The sequence below is a fragment of the Mesoplodon bidens genome, assembly GCF_964165515.1.
Source record: "Mesoplodon bidens genome assembly, chromosome: 4".
NCBI classification, from domain to species: domain Eukaryota; kingdom Metazoa; phylum Chordata; class Mammalia; order Artiodactyla; family Ziphiidae; genus Mesoplodon; species Mesoplodon bidens.
This window is the reverse complement of record NC_138160.1, coordinates 94,386,277-94,407,528: the sequence shown is the minus strand read 5'-3', so window position 1 is coordinate 94,407,528 and position 21,252 is coordinate 94,386,277. Positions and strand designations below refer to the sequence as shown.

The 21,252-nt window shown below is 35.0% G+C and overlaps 1 protein-coding gene across 2 annotated transcripts in view; it reads right to left on the bottom strand.

Annotated features, from left to right (window-relative positions):
* The window catches only part of YTHDC2 (YTH N6-methyladenosine RNA binding protein C2), a 66,939-nt gene extending 47,444 nt beyond the window's left edge, over positions 1–19,495 (bottom strand). For both annotated transcript variants that reach the window (XM_081231098.1, XM_081231099.1), the window contains exons 1-7: positions 19,123–19,495; positions 17,482–17,572; positions 10,212–10,408; positions 8,677–8,876; positions 3,219–3,385; positions 2,355–2,457; positions 954–1,110 (exon numbers count right to left, since the gene is read on the bottom strand). In XM_081231098.1, the coding sequence (XP_081087224.1) occupies positions 954–1,110; positions 2,355–2,457; positions 3,219–3,385; positions 8,677–8,876; positions 10,212–10,408; positions 17,482–17,572; positions 19,123–19,309 (1,102 nt within the window). In that variant the 5' untranslated portion in view covers positions 19,310–19,495. The remainder of the gene's footprint in view (positions 1–953; positions 1,111–2,354; positions 2,458–3,218; positions 3,386–8,676; positions 8,877–10,211; positions 10,409–17,481; positions 17,573–19,122) is intronic.
* Positions 19,496–21,252: the final 1,757 nt, after the last annotated feature.

Here is a 21,252-nt window from a genome sequence, read left to right as displayed (position 1 = left end):
TCAACAATTTCACTTTCAGGAATCTATCCTTAGAAATAAGAGCACCAATATATAAGAATATATGTAGAAGGATGCTCATAACAACGATGTTTATAGTAGGGGAAAGGGAGAATCAGGACCAATCTAATGTCCAAATATTAAGAAATGGTTAAATAAATCATGGTACATCCTTATTAGGAAATATAAAAGCAGTTCTTCAATATAATGAACTACATCTAGAGCTTCTAAACTGGAGAACTGTTCATGATATACTGTCATATGAATAAAGCAAATTGCAAAACACTGTATATGGCACGTGCCCATTTATGTAAAAACCATTTTCTATAAACCCAATATATATGTATATAATTACATATGTTGTATGAGCATGGACAAGGTGAGACAGGATATACACAAGGCTTCAACATCAAGTAATCTCAGGGAAGAAAAGATATGAAATGAAAAGAAGACAGGTGATTGTGAACTTTTTCCCTGAATGTTTGTACTATTTCACTGAGGTAAACACATAAAACTTTTTCAATTTTAGAGGAAGAAATCAATAATTTTTTTAAAGATTGGTGGAAAAACCAGATTTGATTAAAGGATAAGGACAAAAGTTAAGTGGCAACACATTTAGAAGTACATGGGAAGTAAACACGGGCATAAAGACTACTCTTTGAAAGAGTCTAGCAATAAAGACAAAGCTATAGGACAGAATTTAAAGGGGAATACAAAATAAAGCATATCTCCTTTTAAGACTAGAGATCAGGCTCACTACACAATACCAAAGAGTTGTAGATGGAAAAGGCGAGGATGAAAATATATAGAGATGACTGATTAAGCATATCTCAGAGAAAACAAACGGATGCTCTATACATCAGAACATTCCCCAATTTCTATTATAATAAATAAAGTCAAGCCAAAAAAGTATTCTTTCATAAAAATTCTAGAAGAAATCTGACAGTTTAACTTACTGTATGTCACTGGACAACTCCCAAAATATCTCATAAAAAGATTTACATCTAAGGCAGCACTAGAAAGAATTAGTTTCAAAGTTGGGTGCTTCTGCAACAAATCTCTTAACTTTGTAAGTAAAAAATCACTAAATCGATCCCTTTCGTGTACTTCATCCTGCAGTAAACAAAAACAAAACCATGGAACAGTTAAAACATAAAAATAACTAAAGTCTTTAAAATTATGGAGCTGCTGGGTTTCACACTAATTCAAGTTAAATGTGGACACAGCCAACTACTGAAAATTTTGTATTATGGACAATTTAGAAATAATCAGACATTAACGACCTACTGTGGGTAACAAAACACTGCCCTTTTTCCCACAAAAACTACAATAAATGCTGAATTAGTGGAGTCTAATTTAATGTAATTTTAATAAATACAAAATCTATTTTAATATGCTTCTGTTAGCATCAGGACCAGGTACATCCTGTGGTTTGAATGCACAGAACTAATAAGTTTCCAAAAGCTGCCCTATCACAAGCTTATAAAACTTAATCTAAGTTTTCTGACACAAACTGTATAAAAGCTTAGAATTCTTTAATAAGGTGGTAATTCATCTACTTATTTCATCAGCAGCTAGTTAATTTAGCAGCTTAACCATGAAGTTAAATGACTTTAAAGTATGCCTCTAAGATTTGGAAGAGAAATCAGATGACTAAGCACAGAGAAAAAAGAAAACTTTCACCATTCTGGAGAACTCTTAAAATACATGTGCCATTTTCATATATAAAAAGCACTTTTTAAAAAACTATCTACTTATTTTATTCTCACTCATAAAACCTGATGGTAAGAATATCTTTATTTAATATAAAATATTTATTTCTAACAATTATGGACAATAAAAAGTAACTTGAGGGACTTCCCTGGTGGTCCAGTTGTAAAGAATCCACCTTACAATGCAAGGGACACGGTTCGATCCCTGGTCAGGGAACTAAGATCCCACATGCCGCAGGGCAACTAAGCCCGCACGCCACAACAACTGAGCTCCTGCGCCTCAACTAGAGCCCACGTGCTCTGGAACCCGCATGCCACAACTACAGAGCCCACATGCCCTGGAGCCTGCACGCCACAACTAGAGGAGAGAAAACCTGCAGGCCACAACTAGAGAGAAGCCTGCTCCACAACGAAAGATCCTGCATGCCTCAACGAAGATCCCGCATACTGCAACTAAGACCCTAAGACCCGATGCAGCCAAAAATAAATAAAATAAATAAATAAATAAATAATAAATCTTTAAAAATAAAAATAAAAAATAAGTTAAAAAAAGTAACTTGATTAGAATAGCCGTTTTAAAAAAACTGGTTCTCATTTATATCCTATTCTAAATTTAATTAGATATTTAAATTTAAATATTCTTACCACAATAATATGTGTCACAGTTGACAATGAACTATCTCCTCCCATCAGAGTACGAAGCAGTACCCCATTGGTGCAAAATGTCAGAAGTGTCTTTGGAGAAACCCTTTTTAAAAAATCAAAATAAAGTTCACAATTACAAATCTTTTATGTAATTAAAACAAGGTCATATATTAAATGCTAGTGTCCTTTGTACTTTAATAAGTGTTACTAATATAACAGTGTACTAGTACATATGCTTTATTAGCAAAGTTATATGAAATATATATTTTATGCCTGATAATCTCACAAATTTATTACTAACAATCTTTTATTAATTTAGTAATTATTTTGTTAAAGAACTTAAATAGATTTTTTTAAAGATCCTAAACATTTTTTACTTGGGGGAAAAAGGTATATCATAAATGAGATTAGCTTTTTGAATCACTATATCCAAATACCTGTGAGCAAAGAAATGGTACTACTTCTCAAGAAGGTACTACTAGCACTACTACTACTACTAATAATAATCAATTCAGTCACTAACATTTACTGAGCGCTTACTATAAACTTCACATCAAACCTATGCTCTAGATGCTTTCATTAGCCCCATTTTATACATGAGGAAACTAAGACTCAAAGAGGTGAAATAACTTTATCATGAAACTATGAAACAGGATTTCTATCTACGGCCCAAACTCTTTTTCAAGCTATTTACTTATTCAAAACCTCACTAAGTTTAGACATGAGCTCAATGGCCTATTATAAACTTACTTGGAGCAAAATGATCATCTAGCTTTTCAACTAACACATGCTCTATATTTAATGAAATATAAATATTTAGTCTTTTCTGAGAATGATAAAAAGCTACAGGTGGATTGTCTTTACCTGCTTTCTAAACGGATCTGATACCCAATTGTCTGACCAATCCTTTCTCTTCTCTCTGCAGCAACTCTTTCAGCCACAGCAATAGCTGCTAATCGTCTTGGTTGAGTACAAAATATACGGCAGGGGATACCATTTTTAAAGCAATCATCTAAAAGGAACTGAGGAATCTGAAACAAATTTTAAAGTACTATAAGACAACATAATTGTATATCCAGAAAATCCATGTCAATCAACTGAAAAACCATCAGAACTAAAAAAAGTTATGTAACATATCCAAACATAAAATAATCATAAAACCAACAACTTTCATGTAACTGCTAATAATCAGCTAAAAAATGTAATTTAAAAAGATCTTGTTCACAATAGAACTAAAACTAAAACACTTAAAAACAAAATTATAAAGAAATAGTTAAGGTTTACATGAAAAAGATTATAAAACACTACTGAAAAACCAAGATTATAAAACACTACTGAAAAACATAAAAGACAGGAATATACTAGAAAAATATGACATATTCCTGGATAGGAATAATCAGTATTGCAAAAATGTCAATTCTCCCCAAGTTATCCTATAAAGTCAATGAAACAACAATCAAAATTCCATTGGAATTTTTTAAATAGTGAAAAATATAAAGAAACCAGAAAGAGCCTAATACCAGGATTGCAGACACTTTTCTATAATTAAATTTAAACAGGTCAGAAAGATTTAAAATAAAAAGTAAAAGTCTTCCCCACCCATACCACTACCAATAGCCCTCTCCATGAAAGTAACTACTGTTAAGTTTCTTATAAACTGTTCTAGAGAAAAAAAAAGTTTATACAACTTAAATTATTTGTGTATATAAACAGGTTTTTATTCACACAAAGTCATTATTATACTTAATGTTTGTAATTTGCAGATGTCACTTAATAACATATCATATCTACCTAATCCATTTTAATAGCTGCACATTCCATCTTATGGATGTGCTATAATTTAACAAATATGACTATACATTAAGTAATTTCCAGTTTGTTTAGGCTTGTTATTTTTGATGCTATTGCTTACTATTAAAAAGAATGCTGCAGTGAACATCTATCTTCACATACTTATGCAAAGACAAATATATGTGGAGCCAAAGAGTATATAAATTTAAATTTTTATAGAAAAATTATCAATCTGCTCTTCAAAACAATTTATACTTTTACCAACAGAGCAGAAGATGCTGTTTTCCCAACACCTATGCAAATGTTGGATTTCATCAATTTTTAAATTTCAGCCAATCTAATAGTTGAAAAATATAATTATTGTTTTGATTTCATTTCTTTAACTATGAGTGAAAAGGACATCTTTTCATGCATGTCTTACCCTCCGGGATTTTTAAAAACTTGACCAGTTCATTCGGAAGCATAAATGCAAACAAACTGCTAAGAAATATCTAAAAAGAGAAGCTAATAATAAAGCGGAACATTATGCTACATACTGTAAAACTACAAAATGCAAAAAATGAGACCTTGGTGTAGGAACAGATAATTAAAAATACGTAACAAAAATTCCAGAAATATACCCAGGTACTATAGAAATTTAGTATTTGATCAAAAGTAGTATCTCAGGGCTTCCCTGGTGGCGCAGTGGTTGAGAGTCTGCCTGCCGATGCAGGGGACACGGGTTCGTGCCCCGGTCTGGGAGGATCCCACGTGCCACGGAGCGGCTAGGCCCGTGAGCCATGGCCGCTGAGCCTGTGTGTCTGGAGCCTGTGCTCCGCCAACGGGAGAGGCCACAGCAGTGAGAGGCCCGCGTACCGCAAAAAAAAAAAAAAAAGTAGTATCTCAATACATGCACCCCAATGTTCACAGCAGCACTATTTACAATAGCCAAGACATGAAAGCAACCTAAGTGTCCATCAACAGATGAATGGATAAAGATGTGGTGGGTATATATATATATATATATATACACACACACATATATGTACACAATGGAATATTACTCAACCATAAAAAAGACTGAAATGTTGCCATTTGCAGCAATACGGATGAACCTAGAGAATATCATACTAAGTAAGTCAGACAGAGAAAGACAAATATTATATGATATCACTCATATGTGGAATCTAAAATATAATACAAATGAGTCTATTTAAAAAACAGAAACAGACTCAAAGACATAGAAAACAAGCATATGGTTACCAAAGGGAAAAGGGAAGGAGGGATAAGTTAGGAGTATGGGATCAATAGATACACACTACATAAAATAGATAAGCAACAAGGATTTACTATATAACACAGGGAACAATATTCGATATCTTGTAATAACCTATTATGAAAAATAATCTGAAAATAATTATATGTTATATATATATAACTGAATCACTTTGCTGTATACCTGAAACTAACACAATATTGTAAATCAACTATACTTCAATTTTTAAAAAGTAGTATCTTAAAATCGGGGGAAGGGATTATTAAATGAAAATTATATTGGAACACTAGATACTAACATAAGGAAAAAATTAGATTCCTACCTGATATGACACAATAAAATAAACTCCAGATGGATTTTTTAAACTACAAATATAAAAGTATTAGAATAAAATATTTGTAGGAAAATGTTTTTTAATCTTGGGGTAGAAAGTGATTTTCTGAGCATGGCATGAAGCCCTAATAAAAGACTGACAGATTTGACTAATAAAAATGTAAAACTACTAATCAAGATACCATAAGCAAAGCTTAAAAAGCAACCAAAAAATTGGGAGAAATTGTTTTTAAGATATCTAACGCATAACAGCCATGTATCCATAATGTACAAAGCACTATTAAAAATAAATCCAAAATGATTAAACCTAAAGAAAAATAAGATATAAATAAGTAACTCACAGAATATAAATAGATAATAAGCAAACGAAAACTCAATTAAGAATCAGAGAAATGCAAATTAAAACATTATTTTTTGCTTATCAGATTGATAAAGGTAAAAAATAAATTATATCCATTGTTGCCTAAGTTTTAGAGAAATGGGAACTTTCAACACATTCAGTACTATTTTAATACGATAACTCTTTTTTGAATTAACAGACAGTAACTAGTTAATCTAGCTACTAAAATTTTAAATGCAATATTTTTGATCCAGCATTTCCACTTCTAGGAATGTATCCCATTTAAACATTCCCACAAATTAGAAAAGAAATATTAGGATGCAATATAATAAAGCAAGTACAGAGTAAGACTCCTTCTCTGCCACTTCCTAGTTATGTGAATTTGGGTAGATTAACATCTTTAAGTTTTAGTTTTTATTCCACATCTGTAAAAAGGATAATAACAAGCTTACATATCTTGGGTTAATAAGAGGTTTAATTAAGATAACTGTTGTAAAACTTCAGCACGCAGTAAACAGTCATTTATTTTATCACTGTTATTACAAAAATGCTCAGGAATGCTACTCAATTGTTTAAAAAATGAGGTCTATCGCTAGGTACTGACACAGAAAAATATGCAATATCTATTAAGTGAAAAAAGCAAGATGCTAAGCATATACATATTATCCCATGTTTGTTTTAAAAATAATCTATATCAATACTGTAAAGAGAACAAAAACAAAACAATCCCCCGAAAAACCCAGAAACATATACTCCAAGTTTCTAACAATAAACCAGAGAAAGAGGAGGGTGGCAAGAGAACTAGAAATCTTTCACTTTCTATAATATTTTCTATAATGTTTGAATTTTATATAATGAACATGAATAATGAATATGAACATTCAAAAGGCAAATAGGGGCTTCCCTGGTGGCGCAGTGGTTGAGAGTCCGCCTGCCAATGCAGGGGACACGGGTTCGTGCCCCGGTCCGGGAAGATCCCACATGTCACGGAGTGGCTGGGACTGTGAGCCATGGCCGCTGAGCCTGCGCGTCTGGAGCCCGTGCTCCGCAACAGGAGAGGCCACAACAGTGAGAGGCCCACGTACCGCAAAAAAAAAAAAAAAAAAAAGGCAAATAACTTCCTAATGCTACCAAAGGAAAGATGAAAATGGCTAATGATATTAACTTCAAACTGTCATATTTGTATTTCATAGGACAGGAACATTAGTAATTTTACTTGAACTCCTTGAACAAGATACAATTACTTCTTAGGTTTAAACCCATTTAGATTAATAGTTTCTTTTGAAAAGCAAAGAGAATAATATTTAATTCCTAACTAAATTCTCCAGATCTTTTCATACCTAGTAAAATGATACACATAATTGTGAAAATAGACATCCATAATCCCAGTATACAAATATCCTTAGGAAACTCAAATAATTTAAATAAAACCATATTTGTTATATTTTATCAAAACTTTCATAATCTCTATTTGATATAATTAAAATGGCTACAATTAACATCAACTGGCAAAACTTTCTAATATTAAAACAATTATAACAATCTAAGACATCTGAACAGATTCTTTGGCATGACTCCATGGAATTTCACTTAATCATAATCATGTTGAAGAAAAATCTTATACATTGTCTTCATATAAAAATTTCATCACGTTTGTAATTAGTTTTATAGGCTCAAGTTTTAGGTATAAAGAGTTACACTTCTGTGAAAATGATTAAGTCCCACAAGTAAATAACTGGTAAAGTTTACAGTCAACCTCTCCTACCACCTTGCCTTATTTATTTGACTAACTTTATGAAACCAACTAATATAAGCATAGGAAATCTTAAGCAACTGTCAAAAGCAAATTTATTTGTCCATAAAAGAAAAGAAGAAAATGTAAAATTATACTGACTATTCTATCTGCACCTCAATCAAAAGCAAAGTAATTTTCCTGTTTCAACATGCTAACATGTTAAAGAACATAAACAAGAAAAGGTCATTATCATTGTACCATACTTACTTCCAACCTTGTCAGCCTATGAGTGAAACTTCATAACAATGAAGTACTATGATTCTAAACATCCAAGTCAAACATGTCATATTAATCCCACTTTATGTTAACTTTGTATTAACACTTCTTGTTGTTATCAATATTACTTTTAATTTAGCTGCTATGTAAAAACACTATGCTAGGCACTTCACAGACATTATCTCTAAACCCCACCTTGAGTGGTAGCAATTGTTAGTACCATTTTATAAATGAGGACTCTGGCTTAAAGAGTTACAAGTCTAGCCTAAAATTTCACATTCAATAAATGTGGAAGCTGGAATCTGAACTGAAGGTCAAAGTCCATTTTCCTTTCATGATACCAAATCACAACCTCACCTCTGTTTAAATAACGCCCTTATGTACTAATTTAAAAATAAATATTTTAAAATATTACCTTTCTACAAATTCTCAAAATGTACTTCCAGTAATAATTTATTTCTGAAATAACCATTAAAATAAACAAAAGTTCCTTTTTTGTTTTTTGTTAAAATACATGTAGTGTAAATTTGATATAAAACTATCACGAGATAAAATAATTTTTTCTTCTATAAACAACAAAGAAGAAACAAACCTGTGTAGTCTTTCCAGACCCAGTTTCTCCTACAATCAAAACTACTTTATTTTCCTTAATTACTTTAACAATTACTTCTTGTTTCTCAAACACTGGCAGAGACTGCCTGAAAGAATCAAATTCAGATTCTCCTCTTTTCACTGGAATCTGAGGTATGCCATTGTTGAGTCGCCCACTTGTCTTGCACATTTCCCGGTTTTCTTTGAAAATGAATAAGAGAACAAAAAAATTTATGATCAATAACAAAAGGAGTTAAAAAACAAAAATAAGTAATTTCTAATGTAATTCCTTTCAAGTGCTTCTTCTCTACTCAGTCTAAAGTTAAAAAGCAATGCCTCAGCTGTTGTACTGCCAAACAATATTCTTAGAGAGTATGTTACACATTTTTATATCAATTAGAAGTCAAATTACCCAGAAGTATTTCTGGTGCACAATGTTTAAAAATGAACAAAAATCAATCATTCAAAAATCATTAAAAATAAAACCCAATTTTGATGTCCTAAAATAATTTTCAGCCTTGCTTCTATCAATTATAACACAGAAAATTATAATTTTAGAGTAGGAAACAATGTATATTATACTTATAAATTCTGTTACATACAATATGAAAACATATGAAAAATTTAAAACCCTCTATGTTTAAAGTTAGCATATAAGATTATGTGATCAAACAGAATAATGTGTGTAAATATAAGGTCCTAATGCTTAACAAATCTCCTAATTGTGCATTTTAGTCAACATCTACATTTAAACAGATAGGAATACAAAAGGCATGATGTGTTTTATACTCTTCACATAACTCAAAATATTTTTATGTGCATGTATTTTTAAAACTCCTTGATAGCTAGTGCCATGCATTTCTACATTCTGCAAACATACTCCACCAACAGAAATTATGCAGATTCTTTCACTGGAGATAATAAAAGAAATAACTTTCTCATTAGAAAAGTTATTTTTCCAAATAGTAAAATTACTTCATTTTATAACCTAAATATATTTATTTATCTACCTTTGAGCAAGTTAATGTACTGAAGACTCTGTCCTGTCTCTTCCCAGAAGCTAAAGTCCCAATTCAAAATCCCACTCATTAGTGTGTCACAGCAGCATAATATAGGAAAGTTCAGACTTTGGAGTCACATCCCAGCTTTGTGGTTTACTGGCTGGTTGAGTGGCCTTGAACAAATTTAACTTCTCTGAGCCCCAGTTTCTTTACCTGTGAAATAGGGGAAATTCTTACCTTGCAAGGGTTGCTATGAGGCTCTATGTAGAGTTTAGTATACTGTCTAGCACACAATAAGTGCTCAATAAATGTTTAGCTATTACTGTAACACTTTACAAAAAACCCTGTCTAACTTAATGACATGCCTTAACACTGCATTTCATTCCAAAATCTTCACAACTCTTAATCATTTCTAACCAACTATTCAAATTGAGAAATCATATTCCACATTAGTTTTTAAAAATACATTTTAAGTGGAAAAAGAACAGTCAAGAAATAATAGGATAAACAAGGAAGCTCCCCAGAAAATACATACCAGCTTCAACTGCAAACACATTTCCTCTTTCTGTTTTAGGCAGAAGTTCAGTACGCTCTTTATTGGTGACAGGAAATCTTTGAATTAGGCTCCTAACAGCATGTTTTGTATTATGAGTCAAATTACAGGTCATCATTGCATGAGCTGTTTCTGATCCATCTTTCTTCTTCACAGTTAGGTATCTATTTGCTCCCTTTCTGAATATTAATAAAAATCATTTATTTACTATATATAGTCAATTTGTTCACATATGATGTATGGCTACTTAGAAAACATGTCTCAAGCAAAACACTGAAAAAGATCGAAATGGGATAAGATGCTGGAAATCCCAGAAAATTCAGTAAAGAGGAATTTAATGCTAAAGTGGCCACAAGACCATTTTCAATTAAAATTTCAAAATGCTGCAAATCCAATTTTAAATAAGCAAAAAAAAAAAAGACTTACTTACCCTTAAGTGTTAAAGTTTGTCTTAGCAGGCTTCATGGTGGATGAAACATCACCAGTTAATACATGCTGGGAAACATATAGAGGGAGAAAATCAATTTGAACAATAGAATCTAAAATTGATAATGAAAACATTATGGTGGTCCAATTATAACAGTGGTCCAGACTAATATATTCCATTGAATGTTTCTCCAGTATGCTGGTAATGTCACACTCCCATGAAAACCTGTTAAGAAAGCCAAGTTTAGTGGTTGGACCAAAAAAACATAAATCAGCACTACTGATAAGTATCTTCAGATGTATACTGGGGAAAAAAAAAAAGGAAGTTTTTCAAAGCTTCTGACTCTAGCCTTCAATTATAAGGTAATGATGATTTATAACTGTTCTCAAGTTACCTGATGTAGGTATATTTACTTCTTTAAATGGTCCTTATTATGTCTTTGATGACTTCTGTAGCTTCAGGAGTACTAAGTACAATGTTATACTCACAGGAAGTCCTCAAATGTATTTTGAATGATTTAATAATACATGTCTATAATCTAGTACAATGTAGTACTGTAAAGAGCTTGGGTTATGAAAGCACACAGACTTGGATTTGAATCCTATCTCTACCACCTACTAGCTGTGGGACCACAAGCAAATTATTTAATAGCTCTGAGCCTAAGATGATGATGATAATAATAATAATAATAATAAGACCTGCCTCAAAGGACTCTTCATATGATTAAATAAGATAATGCATGTAAAGGGCAGTATCTGCTACAAAGTACACACTAAATAAATGAAAGCTATTATTATAATTATAGCCAGGAAAAAATATCATTTCTTGTACCAAAAAAAGTTACACAAAACATTTCATAAAATGTTTTGCCATTGGTTAATGCCACCATCATATTATAGAAATGAGCAACAAAGCCACAAATACAATGAAAATTATATATATAATTTTACTAATTCTAAATTAAATTTTAGAATTTTCCTAATTCCTAAATCTAATTTAAATATTTTCAACAATGTCTTTACTATAGAGTGACATGAAACTGAAGATTAACCTATACAGCTTTAGCTATCTAAGTCTTCTAAGTGAGGCTTTCAATTTACCAAGATTTTTAATTTCTGGAAACTCCTCAATGAATTATACCCTTTCTATGCCATCATCTACTCCTGGACAAGTGCTTAGTGATGCTTAAATGATGGCATAAAGATGAGCTTATTAAAATTTAACTGATCTAGAAATTTTAGTCATTTCCACGGCAAATCAGAATTATTGGATTCTAGAGATGTTCTCTGTAGTAGGTTCTTTTCCCATGGACCTTTCTGAAACTTCAGTACAGTCATGATAGACTCAATCATTCATTCCCCTTCTGTTCCACGTACTTCATAAAATTTTAACTATAGAAGGCCAGAAGTGTGCTGAAATGAGCACTAGAGCAACAGTCAGGAGGCTTGTGTTCAGCTAGTAATGATCTTTCAATTAACTAGCTATGTAATCAAAAATAAATCATTTTACTTCTCTGACACAGAATTTTAAAACCTCTAATATTTCTATCAGCTCCAAGATGCTTTAATTTTCTCAAAAATCATCTCAGGAAAGTTTTGCTATATTTCACCTTTAATTTTCTTTTATTCATTCATTCAATCATTCATCATATATTGATTACCTACTGTATGCCAGGCACTATGCTAGAAGCTATGATTACAAAGTTGAGGAAAATATATTCTTTCCTCAATAAGTTCACAACTAAAATAATGGGTCAGATTGAAACTTTCCTAACATAGGTTGCCTAATAATAATTCAGCATTAATCTATAACAATAACTCATACTAAGCAAGTGTGAGTACTTAGTCATTACCATTTACAATTTACTAAATTCAGTTTGAACCCAGATGGTGGGACAGAAAGAGAATATCAACTTGATAGTTTTCATGTTTTAGTAAAAAAATTCTACTATTAATGCTATTAGGCTATTAGGGCTCACTCCTACCCCATTCAGCACCACAGTGACACTGATATATAATTTAAAAATTAGTGAAATTTTGGCAAAATATTCACCTCATTATTGTGTGGATGAAAACATTCAATATAGTAGAGTTGTCCTACTATGTAAACTAACACACTGAAATCTCCTCATCATGCTTTCATTCCAAGGTAACCAACACTATAATTTGATGAATATCTAGTACTTCCCTTTACACAGCAAAATTGACTAGAAACTACCTGTACAACATGGAAAAGATGCTAGACAAATGAACTTCACAAGAATTTTTAAAAAATAATAACATGGGGCTTCCCTGGTGGCGCAGTGGTTGAGAGTCCGCCTGCTGATGCAGGGGACACAGGTTCGTGCCCCGGTCTGGGAGGATCCCACGTGCCGCGGAGCGGCTGGGCCCGTGAGCCATGGCCGCTGAGCCTGCGCGTCCGGAGCCTGTGCTCCGCAGCGGGAGAGGCCACAACAGTGAGAGGCCCACGTACCGCAAAAAAAAATAAAATAAAATAATAACATGTAAGCCCTATATGCCATATTTAAGTATAAAAGTAAATGGCCTAAAAATACAGATAAGAACATCATAACTTCTAACTTTCAAAGGGAAAAGTAATCATGCATGTTATAATGAAGTAATGACATTTAAATAGCTTCTTCTTTTTAAAGAAAAATGATGATACAACTAATCAAATTTGACGCAATTTTAGTATTAATAAATGTTTCATTTACACAGAATGTTACTGAGTAATCTACCTCAAATACAACCATACACCTTGCTATTCCCCACTTTTCAAACCTGAGAACAGTTTAAAAATCTGCTAAAGAGCCAAAATCTGAAATCACTGCTTAAAAAGCTCACAGCCGCCAAGGAGCTAATGCCTCTAAAAACATAATACACATTTGTTTGATGTCTAGTATATACTTAATTTCATATCCCTTTAATTTATACTTCCACTAAGCAGACAGATGCAAAGATCTAACTCCAAACCATTTTCTCCTCAATACTGTAATACAAAATTACAAATTTATTAAAGTTTGAATCATACAAATTTGTGCTTTTTTACGATTACCTAGAAAATAATAAACCAAATGAGTTAATTTTGTCACTAAACACAATTATTTTCAAGTAATGCTACGTTTGTGGTAAATTTTTTTCTTTTTGTGACTTAATGGACAATAAGCAACTTAGAGATGAGCCTTATCCAGTATCTCTGTTTTAACTCCTCGCAGTTCCTAAAACACTGCTATGAACTCACTGTGAAAAACAAAAATTAATTAGCTAAACATTAACTATGTCTGATTGCTGGCTCTGCCACCTGCTAGCTGTGTGATCTTGGGAAAACTATTTAATTCTCTATGCTCGGATTCCCTCATCTGTTATACAAGCACCAGGTACTGAAAAAATAGAACCTACCATACAAGGCTGTTGTGAGGATCAAATAATCTACTTAAAGCACCTAGCACAATGCCTGTTGCACAAGAGCACTTAATAAATGTTAGCTACTGTTACTATTATTACTGCACATTGTAGGGGTTTATTTAATGGATATCCAAAACTTCACTAACAGGGTTCATCACTTTTAACCCATTTTCTGTTTTAGCTAGGGGAAGAGAGGTGGAGTGCAGTATGCAGTCTTCCATGGCAGGAGGTAAGGGAGGCAGTAACTCAGATCTGAAAGGGGGTCTTGTTGTAGGGTAAAGCCTCCTGGTCAGGCTGAGTAGAATACCTGGATACCTATTAAGCAGCACCTTCAGCAATCACAGGATAAGAAACCTGTACTTGGAAAACCTGCTTTCATACACTTTATATTTTCTCTTTCCACAAGTTTTTAACAAAGTTCATCTTGTAAATTTATTTTTGTCTAACTTGGACTAAGAAGAATAGGAAACAATTTCGTTTTATTCATGAACAAATTAAAACTCAAAAAAGTGTGCTCTTAGAACCAAAACACAGTGACATAGGTGGAGGAAAACAGAACAAATTACAAGGAGGTGAAATCTTGGGTATGGGAAAACTTGACTGGAATTGTCTAAGAAAACGTTAGGATATAGTGAAGAACACAAAATGGGGGTGTTACTCCAACAAGAGTATTTTTACCAAAAGATGAGCAGTTATAAAGAAAATAATCGATTCAAAGTAAATTCAACTCTCTAAGAGGAGATGAAAAACAAAATCCAACACATGTGGCTTCATTTTGAAAGAAAGGAGATTTAAAAAAATTTAAAAAGTTATCAGAAAAAAAAAACTGTAAATTATCACACAGTAAGTCTGGAATCTGTTTTTAAAAACCTTGTAAGAAACTCAAAATAAACTACGGGATCACAGAATCTTAACCAACACATAGAGATTAACTCCTTCATTTTTTACATTTAAGAAAACGGGCCTTTAAAGTTAAGGGACATGACCAAAGCTAAAGAACAAAGCAGTGAGAGACTGGGATTAGAATCCAGGTTTCTTGCCATTTCCTCCACACCTGTCAAATAGGTATTATGGAATCATAATACCAGGCACAAAAAAAAAAAACCCACACAACAGAAAGACTAACTTAACAATTATTAACTAACTTAACTATCCTAAATTAACAAAGTTAATTCTAGGAGGTTAAAAATAAAAGATCTTTACTCAAGAGTGAACAGAAAAACCCATACAAGTCAGGTACAAATTCTCATATAAATGAAAAGAAAGGATTTAAGAAATATATTCAAAGTGATTTAGTTCTTTATGTATGTAAAAAGAAGGAAAGGCATTTGAAAATGACAAGGACCACGAGAAAAACATTGTACTAAGTTTGCTCAGAGATAAAAAGGGATTGGGAAAGAGCTAGGACATTTACTAAGAAGAGGGTTTATGGAGCACTAGATATAGGGAGTAGGGATGAGATAATAGGTGGGGTTGCCTTGATTCCCTTAGCATCTCTTTCCTGTTTCCTCTTTCTGTCTCTTCAATGTTTCTTCATCCCCCTTTTTTTGTCCTGATAACTTGCTCTCCCTTTCCCCCCCAAACTTTTTTTCCTCTCTGGACCATCCTTTAAAGGATCATGCTACTGAACAAAAGTAGAGGTAGTCTAGTCCAATGGACTGCTTTTCTAAGAGTAATTTCTAAAGGTCATTTCCAAGTTCACTGTTTAGAATTAAAAACCCATGTAACCACAGAAATGATGTAGCTGCAGAACAGTGTGTTTATAACAGATATTTTTTAGTGCAGGCCCACAATCTCTTATCTACTATCCTTAAATCCAAACAGCTCTGAAAAGTGGCAGACTTCTGTAAGTCTGCAGCAACTTCATTTGGCAGCAAAGCCTGGTTAAATTAACATGAAGCTATTTATGATCTTTATTTACCTTAGTGTGAATAGTCATACATTTTTCAGCAAGAAATATAACATACTGCTAATATACCCTATTGCCTTTCTGAAATCTGAAAATCTGCATCTCAAAACATATTTGGGGGCTTCCCTGGTGGCACAGTGGTTGAGAGTCTGCCTGCCGATGCAGGGGACACGGGTTCATGCCCTGGTCCAGGAAGATCCCACATGCCGCGGAGCGGCTGGGCCCGTGAGCCATGGCCACTGAGCCTGCGCGTCTGGAGCCTGTGCTCCTCAATGGGAGAGGCCACAACAGTGAAAGGCCCACATACCGCAAAAACAAAAAACAAACAAACAAAAAACATATTTGGCCCAGGCCCTTTTGGATAAAGGATTGTGGCCCTGCACCTTATTTTTATTTTCAAGCGCAATATTTTACCTATCCAGATGACTATAATATGGGTGGAACCTCCCAGGATGCCAACACTGGTTTTAGTGATGTTCAAAGTGCACATGCACCTAAGCTACATCCCTTGTCTCAGTCAGTAACTGTATCATCACTATGGTGGACATTCATATGCAAGACATTCCAACCTCAGCTATTTTCACCTTAGGACCTTCTATTTAGTTATTAATATATTTACTTAATTAAGGCTTTGTTTTCCCTCTTCTTAACCTAAAAGCTGGAAGCTGAAATTTCATCTTCTTTTCCCCCAATCTCAGTGGTTCTCAACCAAGAGCAATTTTGCTTCCGGGGAAGATTTTGGAAATGTCTAAAGACATTTTTGGTTGTCACAACTGGGGGTGGAAGTGTTACTGGCATGTAGTGGGCTAGGTATGCTACTAAACATCCTACAATGCACAAAACAGCCCTCCACAATAAAGAATTATCCAGTCCAAAACGTCAATAACACCAATACTAAGAACTCTATATCAATACCATCATTCTTATTCCCAAAATGAAATAACTCCACAGAATCTTAGAGTTCTTCAATATGGATGACTCAGATGACTTTTCCCCACTATGGATAAGTGATCTTCAAAAAATATATAAGTTTCCTCTTGTTCAGTTTTATTTAATCAGTTCTAATCATCAGATTCGTGACTTGGTATGAAAAGAAACAACAAGCATGTGTTCTAAAAGCATACCATTTATAGTACAGTAGCATTAGAAGAGATAAGTTCTGTAAATAATTGTACTTATTATTTTTAGTCCATCCATTCTTCAAGAAAAAAGTTTTGGTTTCCATACAAGAAGAGAATACCTTTCTCAATGCAATCAACTTCAACTTTTAAACCATTCTCTTTACATCTTAAAATTTACCTTCTTCTCCCACTCTCCCCCAATCAGGGAAAACAAAAAAGGGGGACAGTAAGAAAAGCAAAGAGCTGAGTTTGGTACAGACATGAATCAGATCATCTACACACAATATAATTAAGGACGTGAATCTAATTAAAGCAGTAATAACTATTTAGTCAAAAACATTTCTCTTTTTCGGTAAATAATTTTTTCAATTAAGAAAACCTGTCAGCTTACCCTTTACTTTTAGAAACCAAACCAAGAGACTGACTCAATCGATGAATAAAGGCTCTTTCCGTACTGGTCAAAGAAGAAGGAAATTCCATTTCTGCATGGAAAAAAACACAAAGCATCATTTGTGGATCGGCAATTTTCCTGCAAGGTACTTCAATACACATATATTTATAAAATATGAAAAATCATATAAACATATAATCAAATTATCATATTTTATGTGAAAAGTTGATATAAGCATTCCTAGGAGATACTGTGGGTTTGATTCCAGACCCTTGTAATAAAGCGAATATCATAATAAAGCAAGTCATACAAATTTTTTTGGTTTCCAGGGCCTATGTTGATTTGTTGGTTTCCAGGGCCTATGTTATGTTTACACTACACTGTAGCCTATTAAGTGTGCAATAGCATTATGTCTTAAACAACAACGTACACACATTAATTTAAAAATCCTTTATTGATAAAAATGCTAACCATCATCTGACAACATGGAATTGCCACAAACCTTCAATTTGTAAAAAAAAAACACAGTATTTGCAAAGCACAATAAAGTGAAGTGCAATAATGAGATATGCCTGTACTAATTAACCACTGAATGTCTACCATAATTCTGATATTAATAACATTTAAACCTAAATGTGATAAAGGACCCTGATGTTCACCAAAGGTTAGTCCTCTTACTTGTGCTGAAATCTTGAGCTCCTGATGAACATATTTTACTATCTTAACTTACTTGCTTAACCAACAAAATGTGTATTTCCTTCAAGGATGAGGTATGCTCAAGTATTACGAATGCTCAGCATCAGATTCCATTGTCTTTGCCTTCAAAAACTGCATAGAATCCCTATTTCACTGTCTCAGACTGGATATGATGCTGTATATTTCTGGGGATTCACCTCTGTTTAATGAAAGTTCAGAATCACTCTGTCCAGGTCCTTTTTTGGGGGGAGAGGGAAGGACTCTAAGCTTCCAGAATAAGGGGTCCTCTACTTAGAGCAGCAAATCAGAATGAGCTCTCAATATACTGTACTGATCACAGGCCGGCTGCTGGTTCTGCACTGTGTGACCCAAGACAAGTAGCTTTCCAACCTTAAGAGGGATGGAAGACGTTTCGTCTAACAGAACGAGTTTTTTTTTTTTTTAAGTGTTTAGAGTGATACTTCCGGGATGTAAACAAAGCACTACATATGGCCACTGCATTTATTCGTCTGATTTCCTTCTGCTCCTCTACTTCCGAAACTCAAACTAAACGTACCTCGATTAAGGTTACCACCACGTCCTTTAAAAAAAAGAAAGAAAGAAAAAAAAAGTAGGGGCTTAACAATACCTAAAAGTTGTGGCAAAGCTACCGAAAGGCCTCTCTCTCCCTGGGGAAAGAAATGCCTCCTGCAGTTGAGCAGCCTGATTTTCGTGCCTTCGGACGCCAGGCAAATGCCCCGTAACCCGGCTGATCCGTAGGACGCCACGGGGCTCTTCACATCCCCGGGCAAGGCTCACAACTCTGGCCCCAGCCCCGCGCCCGCCTCGCTCGGACCCGGTGGACCGCCCCCGTCTCCCCTCCCTCCGGTGAGGCAGCCCCTTCCCACGAGGGGCCGGGCTTCCGGGAGGTGGGGCAGCCGGCGGGGTCCCTGTCGGGAACCTCACCTCTCTGCTCCCCGTATCGGAAGCGCTCCAGAGCGATATTGACCGCGATCTTCACCTCCTCGTCTATACGAATGTCCTTCAGCCCCTTGGCCCGGCCGCCGCCCGCAGGGCCACACGGCGCCGGGCCGCTGTCGCCGCCCCCTCCAGGAGCAAACGGCCGCTGGGAGACGCTGCTCGGCCTGGACATGGCCCTGAGGAGATGTTCTCCTCGCAGTACAGCGGCCAGGCCTGCTGGCTGACGGCCAACGACAGGGAAAGTGGGCCTCGGGGGCCTTTGCCGGGGCCAAACGGCTCCACAGGCTACCTGCGCTGGATCGGGCTCACAGGAAAGCCCCCGCTCTCCACAACAGCCGATGAGGCGCCGGCGGCACTAGAACCCCAGCCGGGCGGAGAGCGCGGGCGTGATGACGTCACCGGGCCGGCGCCGGTGACCTCAGCACGTAGACTGTCCCTGGCGCCCTGCGCGCTGCGCCCAAATGAGCTGGTTCTCCCGGTCGTCTCCTGTCCCCACGCACCACCCCTCCACCCCGTCCTGAGGGGCTCTTGTTCAACCACTTATTCAGTCGCTCGCTATTTGGTTAAATCATTAATTCATTCAGTAAGCATGTGTGGGCTTCTACTATGTGCCCTAGATACACATTGGGGAACCAGACAGAAAGGGCTCCTGCCTTCGTGGAGTTTACATTCTAGTGGGGGTAGAGTTGCCAGATTTAGTAAACAAAAATACAGGATGCCCAGTTTATTGGAATTTCAGATAAGGAACACAATTTCAGTATAGGTATTTCCCATGCAATATTTGGGAGCACACAGAGTAAAGAATTATTCGGTACCTGAAATGCAAATTCAACTGAGTGGCCTTATTTTATCTGGCAACCCTATATGGGAATTACAAACAGTAGACAAAAAAAATGATTAAAGGTAGTTGTAAGTGCTATGAGAGATGATGGAATAGGAAGATGCAACCCTTTAGTTTGGGATGTCAAGGAAGATTATGAGAATGTCCATTTGCTTGTATACAATTCCACTAACATAAACCTCAACCCAGCCACCCTAATTGCTTCCACTCTAGTCTTCCTATTATCCATTCTCCAGAAAGCAACTAGTGATCTTTTTAAAAACACAGTTGGCTTTCAGTATCTTTGGGTTCCTTACCCACTACTTCAACCAACCACTAAACCAAAAAACAAAAAAAAATTTTTTTTAATTCCAGAAAGTTCCAAAGAGCAAAACTTGAATTTACTGTGCACTGCAACTATTTACATAGTATTTACATTGCATTAGGTATTATAAGTAATTTAGAGATTATTTTAAGTACATAAGAGGATGTGTATAGGTTATATACAAATATTACTGCCATTTTATACAAGGGACTTGAACATCCTTGCATTTTGGTATCCTCAAGGGGTCCTGGAACCAATCCCCACAGATAGAGAGACAACTGTACAAGCCAAGTAGGTTAACACCCCTACACAAAGCACTCCAATTGCTCCCCATTGCAACTATAAAACACCCTCAATTCCTTACCATGACCCTGAAGACCCTGCCTAACCTGGCCTCTGTCTACCTCGCACCATTCTCATCCTCACAGTGCTCAAATGCCCTAATTTCTTTCTGTCCCTTGAACACACCAAGCTTATTACCATCAGGGGAACTTTCCACTTGCACAGTTTTCTCCTGCACATGACAATCTTCCTCCTAGTACTTCACATGGATGCCTCTTTCTCCTCATATAAACCAGGATTCCATCCCTTACCTAGATAGGCTCTCCCACATCAACCCATTATCATTTACCACTGTTTTAAATTATTTTGTTTATTTATATATTTATTATTTGCTCTTTACACTATAACATAAGCTTTTTAGGAGCAGGAACCTTATCTTGTTTGTCACTGTTTCATCAGTAGCTAGAACTGTATGGTCATACAATAAATATTTATTGGTTTTCCATATTGTAGAATCTGGAATTAAGATTTGTCATCTCTATCCTCTGAAAACTTTCTTCATAATCCTTGGGATCCTAATCAATTTGATTGGCTACTAGAAAGAGTTCTGAATAAGCAGAAATAAGTCCTGTGTCCTGGTCCTGGCATGGTTACCAGTGAACTGTGTGAACATTTTCTACTATGTTGA